The 6,679-nt window shown below is 45.4% G+C and overlaps 2 protein-coding genes across 4 annotated transcripts in view; one reads left to right on the forward strand and one right to left on the reverse strand.

Moving 5' to 3' along the window:
- Nucleotides 1–76: 76 nt before the first annotated feature.
- Nucleotides 77–6,221, reverse strand: LOC104911508 (uncharacterized protein C11orf16 homolog). 3 transcript variants are annotated; one of them, XM_010712824.3, is made up of 7 exons: nt 6,026–6,221; nt 5,156–5,330; nt 3,891–3,982; nt 3,544–3,721; nt 2,315–2,543; nt 1,189–1,754; nt 77–379 (listed from the first exon to the last, which is right to left on the reverse strand). In XM_010712824.3, the coding sequence occupies exons 1-7, from the start codon at nt 6,055–6,057 to the stop codon at nt 221–223; spliced, it is 1,431 nt and encodes a 476-aa protein (XP_010711126.1). In that variant the 5' UTR covers nt 6,058–6,221; the 3' UTR covers nt 77–220. The 3 variants fall into 3 exon arrangements, with proteins under 3 accessions (XP_010711126.1, XP_031410642.1, XP_031410639.1); XM_031554782.1 differs by having other exon boundaries at nt 78–379; nt 5,156–5,325; XM_031554779.1 differs by having other exon boundaries at nt 78–379; nt 5,156–5,487.
- Nucleotides 6,222–6,255: 34 nt separating this feature from the next.
- The window catches only part of ADCK2 (aarF domain containing kinase 2), an 11,954-nt gene continuing 11,530 nt past the window's right edge, over nt 6,256–6,679 (forward strand). The window contains 1 exon segment of the mRNA XM_010713319.3: nt 6,256–6,608. Coding sequence (XP_010711621.1) covers nt 6,256–6,608 — 353 coding nt within the window.

Raw genomic sequence — 6,679 nt, forward strand, 5'->3', positions numbered from 1 at the left:
AAAAAAAAAAGAAAAAGAAAACCAAACCCAAGTCACTCCACCTTCCATCTGGAAATAGTCTCACCCTGAGGAAAAAAACCAAAAACATCTCAAGCCAAACTACCATTATATCTAGGATGGCATTGACATTTTCTTTTCACTCATTGAGAACTACGGCAGTAGAACATTGTGGCCCCCCACAATGATTCTGTGTGGAAAGCCTTATGTCTGGATAAAACAGCTATGAATTCATACCATGTTTGTGTTTAAAATGAGCCTCAGTTCCAGCATCCTGCTGTCTGCTGCCTGCTTCTTCCTTGTGGACTGACTTCATCAACCAGCTGTCTGTGTTGACAGCAGTATCAACCATTGTAGCATGAGCCATCTCCCTCTGAGGACTCTAGAAATATGAAGAAATGCAATCATGATCTGATCTGATGAGAAATAAGTTAGCTTTGTGAACTTAGAGTGAAAGATCCTTGCAACTGAAGTTCGGGAAGAATTAAAACAAGTGGGGTAGAGTTCTTCACTAAAGAAACAAAGAACTCTTAAATAGATTAATTTCTCATCATCTTCAAACAATCTAAACGTTGGCCTGGAATTGTGTAGAGGGGCACAAAATAGATCAAGCCAGAGAAGCTCTGACTGGAAGGCAGCTGCATTCCAGCTCTCACAGAGCAATGGGGCAAAGCTTGGCAGTTGGTGCACGTTAGCTTCCTCCTTCCTGATCCTCACCTCGTGCTCCATTCACAGGCACCAAATCAGCCACTAACATCACAAAATTCACTTTTGGTCTCTGATTCACAGAAGTGATACTTGCACCCTGGGTGATGAAATATTCTCATATAATTATGCCAAGGACTGCCCTGGTATGGAGGAATCCTCATTATAATCCTTATCTGGTATGAAGTTTTTCATCTGACACTTCTTTGTGCCTCTTTCACACAGAGGCAGAATGTGGAAGAACTGGGCTAAACACCACACATCCAGTGACAAATAACAACAGCTTTTAACTCCTTCCCAGGTCAAAGGATTAGGAATACAACTGATAATAAAGTCAGTCTCCATTCTTTAGGAGGCATATATAAGGGTCACATCCAAAGAAATTAGTAATTTTCTGATACCAAGAACAGAAAATGTAAGCTAACAAAAAAGAAATTATGCACATAGCAGACTACGTGTTAAGAGATAGTATGAAATACCTTTTACCTTCTTAGGGCTTAAAACCTCACTGTCCTCTTCCAAGCAAGACTGAGCATCTTTTGGAAGATTTTCTGTCATCAAGCTCTTTTCATTTTCTTCTTCCTCTCTGGAAATACGTCCTGAAGGGGAAATCCTCACTTCAGACAGCTGCTCTTCTATTTTCTTGCTGAGCTCTTCTTTACTCAAGGATGTTCCTGGGATGAAGAAATTTTCTTGCTGCACTTTGTGCTCTGTAGGCTGTGGGCTTTCGCAGGCTGCAAGGCAGCAGTGGGGAACTAAGGTACACCTACAGCTGCACTTAGTGCATGGCCGAAGTGAACACAGCCCCTCTGGCCAGCAGTCCAACCCTGAGTGGCCCTGTCTGTAACAGCCTGAAGCTCTGTAACCTGGTGCCACAATGTATGGATAATCCAAGCTTGACTCCACCACCATCTGCCTGGCTGCCAATGGCATCTGCAGTTCTAGGATGATGCGCTCACTTAAGGGCAGAGGGATCCACAGAGCTTGGTCAGAAGATACCTCCTTAGTTTGCCCATTCCAGAAATTCACAAGCACTCCTTTTCTACTGTGTGCTGAGCACATTAAAAAAAAAAAAAAAGAAAGAAAGAAAAGACAAAGAACGTGTTAGAAACATATCAACCTGTGTGATGTCTCTTCTTAGAAACCAGATGATAAAAATGACTGCCTGTGTTACAGACAGTTTTGTTACAACTTATATGAGTTTTTTACTTAGAGGTTTAGAATTTGACCTCTTGAATTTCCTAAGAAAAGATGTACAACAGCAAAACTCCCACTAGCCACAGTGAGCCTCCAGAAAAGCTGGAAACCAGACTAACAGCTTATCAGGTGAAACTCATAAGGGCCAGGAATATTTTTCTCCTCGTGTTGCCAAGACCCCCCCCCTCTCCCAACAAAAACCCTCAGTTTAGGTTTCCATTCACAGAAGAAAGCAAAGGCTGGTGCTAGGAGCTGAAAAAGTTTGCCACTGGAAAAAATACCCACAAACCAACCGGGAAGAGAAACCAAGAAGCAGTTGGAGAATTTTTCACAGTTGAGACTGTTCCATCTTTTCTACATAGCGGCCATCAACTGAGGCAAGACTAGTGCTAGGAAGGAAGGCAGTACCCCATACCTAAAGGTGTCTTCTTGTTCTCCATAACCTTGAGCACAGTGCCCGGGCCAAAGCGCTCAGTGTTAGCCTCCCATGGGGCCAAGACTCTGTCTCCTGGAGCAAGGCACCGCTGCGAGGCATCTTCGTAGTGCAGAATGTCGTAGAGAGGTGTTTCCTGCATACGAAGCTGCACCTTGCCTTTCAGCGTGCAACTTTTGTCAAATTCAATTAAAAAACACTCCCTGGAGCCCTACAAGAGTAAAACACGCAGCTTGCAAGACAGACATCTGGGTCCAATTAACGGCCAAACACAAGTGCTAAAAGGGAAATGGTAGAAATCCCAGGAAGCAGAATGTGATCTGTGAACGTAGTTATCCTCAACCACCAGGTTTTTCACTGTACTGTATCCATACTGGATTTTAAAAGTAATTAAAAAGCTGTGGCTTAAGGGGCTTGACAGCCTTTCTCTTCCTTTCTTTGGGGACTTAGATTTTAGTAGGTTTACCTGGCTCAGAAGAACACAGTTAGCACTCTGAGGAAGAAGCTCACCAGGAAAATCATCTATCAGAAGAGCAGCCAAAATAAAATACTAGGTATGATGCAGCTAGTGACAAGCAAAGCAAAAGGATAAGAAATGAGGGAAGTGTCATAGATACCATAAATTTGAATGCCTTCACTTAAGCTTCCAGCAATGGGTGTGGGGCAGATTCTACTGCCAAAATCTCAGCCTTCTCTGCAGATCTGGGTGCATTTACATGCTGATGGCCAAAAGCTATTCCATCCCTGTACTGGGATCACTATTTATTTAACTAAACAGTGAACTGGAAAAATGAATTGGATTTTTAAAGAAAGACTGCAGGAGACATTTTCTATCTGGTATCCTAAATCATGTCACAGAAACACAGAAGGAAGAGATCAATGAAAGCCCTCAATTCAGTCAGGAGAAATCAGTTCCTGGAGGTGGACGTTTTGAATTGCTATTACTAGTAGACAATTGGGAAATGAAGGACTTGTTTAGTTTGACTGTCTCACAACCAAGGAAATTGATTGATTTCCAGGCTGCTTCTGCTTGCAGAACTCTTCCAGTAAATATCCCGTCATCATCAGAAAAAAAAGAAAAAAAGATGAAAATAAGATACCGGGAGAGAACTGTGCTGTATCACAGGAGAGCAACTCTGCACCAGGGCTATGGAACTGGCAAGCCATGGCAAGGGCAAGAAAAAAAGACTCACTGAACAATAAATAACTACCTTCACTTGTTGTGCGATGTGGCCCAGGTAGTAATAGCCATCAGCTTTCCTCCTTGCCAGCACACGAGCCCCCCTTATAAATCTGGAAGCCTCTGGGGATGAGTGAATGAAGTTCCTTCTTGCTGAGGATATCAAGGACATACAAATAGAATCTGGGTTCCATGAGCAAACAGGAAGGCTGTAGAAAGCAAATACAAGGAGACCCCAGTAACAGTTCTGCAGCTTCCTGTAATGAAAACAAACCAAACCCATATGGGATCTCTCCAGCCCCCGTCCCTCATAGCTGCCTTTGTTTCCTAGCTTTTTTCTTTCTCTGCATGTGACTAATAGACAGCTTTTGAACTTACTGTGTTAACAGACATCCTGGCAGCACAGAGCCATAGAGAGCTTTACTGGCTGTGTGACAACACGGGACATGTGAGGTGGGCATGGAGATTATCTGGAAGTGGGAAGAAGATGGAAGCACAATATGAACACTTAAATAACACTTAAATCCTTAAGCAGCAACGTTACTTATAAAATGGAAATTGCTTTCCAGTGTGGTACTTCTCTCTGATTTAATTATCACATCATTTCTTTTGCCATGCAATGCTGTTTTAGCTGTACTCTCATCACAAACTGTCTTGATTTTAAGAAACCAAGTAGCGGAGCGATGTGGCTTGGGGAGGAGGATGGCATGTGAAATGTTTGAGAATGATGACAAAGGTAACGAAGTGCCAGGGACAATGAGAAGAGTGAAAGACAAAATAGAAGGAAGTAGGGAAGTTGTGAGGACAATCAAACTATGAGCTCCATATCACAGCATTCAGTTTTTGTGAAAAAGAAACAAAATGTAACAAACTTATATTGTATTAATCAAGTGTTAAATAAAAACAGTAGTTCAATAGTTTGCCACTATTCCCTGTGAAGTGTTGCTGAAATCATATTAAGTCTGTAACAAAACTGACGAGCAGGGAAGTAAAAGTCCCATAACTACACGTACCTTAAATCTTTGTGATTTGCACATGTAAGCTCATGTTATGTCAGCTGAGGACTGTTAGATGCAGCAGCTTGGGATGTTGGCTCATTTAGAAAAATACTATCCGTATATTATCTTTATATTTAATTAAAAGATGGCATTCTGCCACCCTGCCTATAGGTAAAACAATATCGAAGTCTATGAATGAGAGTAGGCAGACAAAGCTGCCAAGTCACCCAGAAAAGAAAGCATACAACCAAGGCCTGGCACCTGTGCTTTCCTCTGGCACCTCCAGCTGCCAGTGGCAACTTCTTGCATGTGCTGGTTGGCAGAGTTCCCTGGAGCCACTGCAGAAGCAAATACTGCTAGGCCAAGTTAAACCTGGATTTGACCACAAGTGTCTGTGACAGTGCCTTTTGCTTAGAAGCTATGGGGAATGTTCCCTTTCCTCTCAGACAAAGACTTCAGGTACAAGTAGTGTACAATTAGAAGGGTGGCTATGTCAACATATTGCCTTATGCCACCACAGAGATGCCAGATTTACTTAGTTTATAAATTATCAGGCAAAATAAGGCCACTGGAGCTCCCCTCCAGTTCTGCTAGATGAAATGCCATCAATAAAGGTTCAGGAGGGATAACCAGTATGCACTGTACCTTTGCAGGAGCAGCAGGGGGGGCCATGATCACTTGAGAGGACCCCCCACTTTGTCTGGCAACTTCCTCCATGATCTGTTGCTTGCCTCCTTCACAGGCAGAATCTCCCAGTGAGCACCCCGTGGGCACTGGACACAGCCTGTTCTCCATAAGAAGTTGATGATTTCCTCCTATTCTGCAAGTACATCAGTAAACAGCTACACAGATGGGCGGGCTCCAAACACCGCAGGTAAGCCATATCTGCTCAGGGTAATGCAGGTATACAAGGAATCCATTCTGCAGAAGTTCCTTAGGCAACATTAGGAGTTGGCAACACCGGGGAGCTGGATGTGCTGACTCAAAGAAACAGCAAGGAAGGTGGAGTGAAGACACTGAGGCCAGGCTTTATAATACCATGATCGGGATGGGAACTTGATGGTATTGTGGGACCAATAAGCCTCACTTTTGCTACCCTGAGCCAACAGCATGCCATTCTTTGGCAAAACACCATCCTCTGGGTGAAATTTGTTCACTGTACCCTCATTATGAAACCAAACCACACCTCCACCCTAAAAGCAACCTGCCTCCAAGGTGCAACCACTGCTCACTGAGCTCACGCTCTGAATTTCTCCGTAACTTTAAAAGCGAGGTGAGAGAATTTTACACCATTCATAAACAAAGGCAGGTATAAGTGGAGTCATTTAAAGTCCACGTGAAAAATAAAGAAATAATAGTACAGAAATGGCTTAAGAGAGGGAGGATGGATAGCTCTGGGATCAGCTGATGGGCTGAGGGCTCTCTTCCCTCCACAAGGACACGTACTGGCGCTTCACCAGGAAACTTAGAAATCTCTATAGTGTTGCTTTTACAACTTAATGTGAAAGTGCTCACCTGGGCGAGATGTGAACTCCCTGACAGGGCATTTCCGTACTTCGCCAGGTCACAGCAAGGAACTCCCTGCAGCCGAGGCGGGGCTCAGCGGTACAGCAGGAACCCTACGGTTCACCTCCGCACAGCAGCAGCACCAGCTGTGCGCACTGCGCTGCCGCTTCTGCTCGCACACCTCGCTGCGCCGTGCTGGGAGCGCCCCAGGCCGCCTAGCAGGCGGGAAGCCCCGCAAGATGCAGCTGAGGGCCGTCGGGACAGCGGCCGGCCCGCACCTGGGCAGATCCGCACCGGAGCGTCCCCTCCCCGTTGCTGCGCGACTAGACGCCGTGGGCTGCACCAACTGCGTCGCCTGGAGGGGAAAAAAGAGCGAGCTTTTTCTTCATCTCCCTTCTCAAGCCGCCTCCTCCTCGGGTGAAACGCTCGCTGCAGAGCCTGGAGGGTCCCTTCGCTCCTTCCCACGTATCCCCGTGGGAGATATCAGCTCTTCACAGCGAGATGCCGCCGCTCTGTGTGAGGCGGATCGGACCGATCGGGATAGCCGTTGCTTGGTGGGGCGGAACAGACCAATCGAGGAAGCCGTTGCTTGGTAAGGAGAAGCAGACCAATCGGAGAGGCCGTTGTAGGTAAAGGCAGAGCGCACCAGTCAGGGGGTTGCCG

Source organism: Meleagris gallopavo, chromosome 1 (genome assembly GCF_000146605.3).
Source record: "Meleagris gallopavo isolate NT-WF06-2002-E0010 breed Aviagen turkey brand Nicholas breeding stock chromosome 1, Turkey_5.1, whole genome shotgun sequence".
NCBI classification, from domain to species: domain Eukaryota; kingdom Metazoa; phylum Chordata; class Aves; order Galliformes; family Phasianidae; genus Meleagris; species Meleagris gallopavo.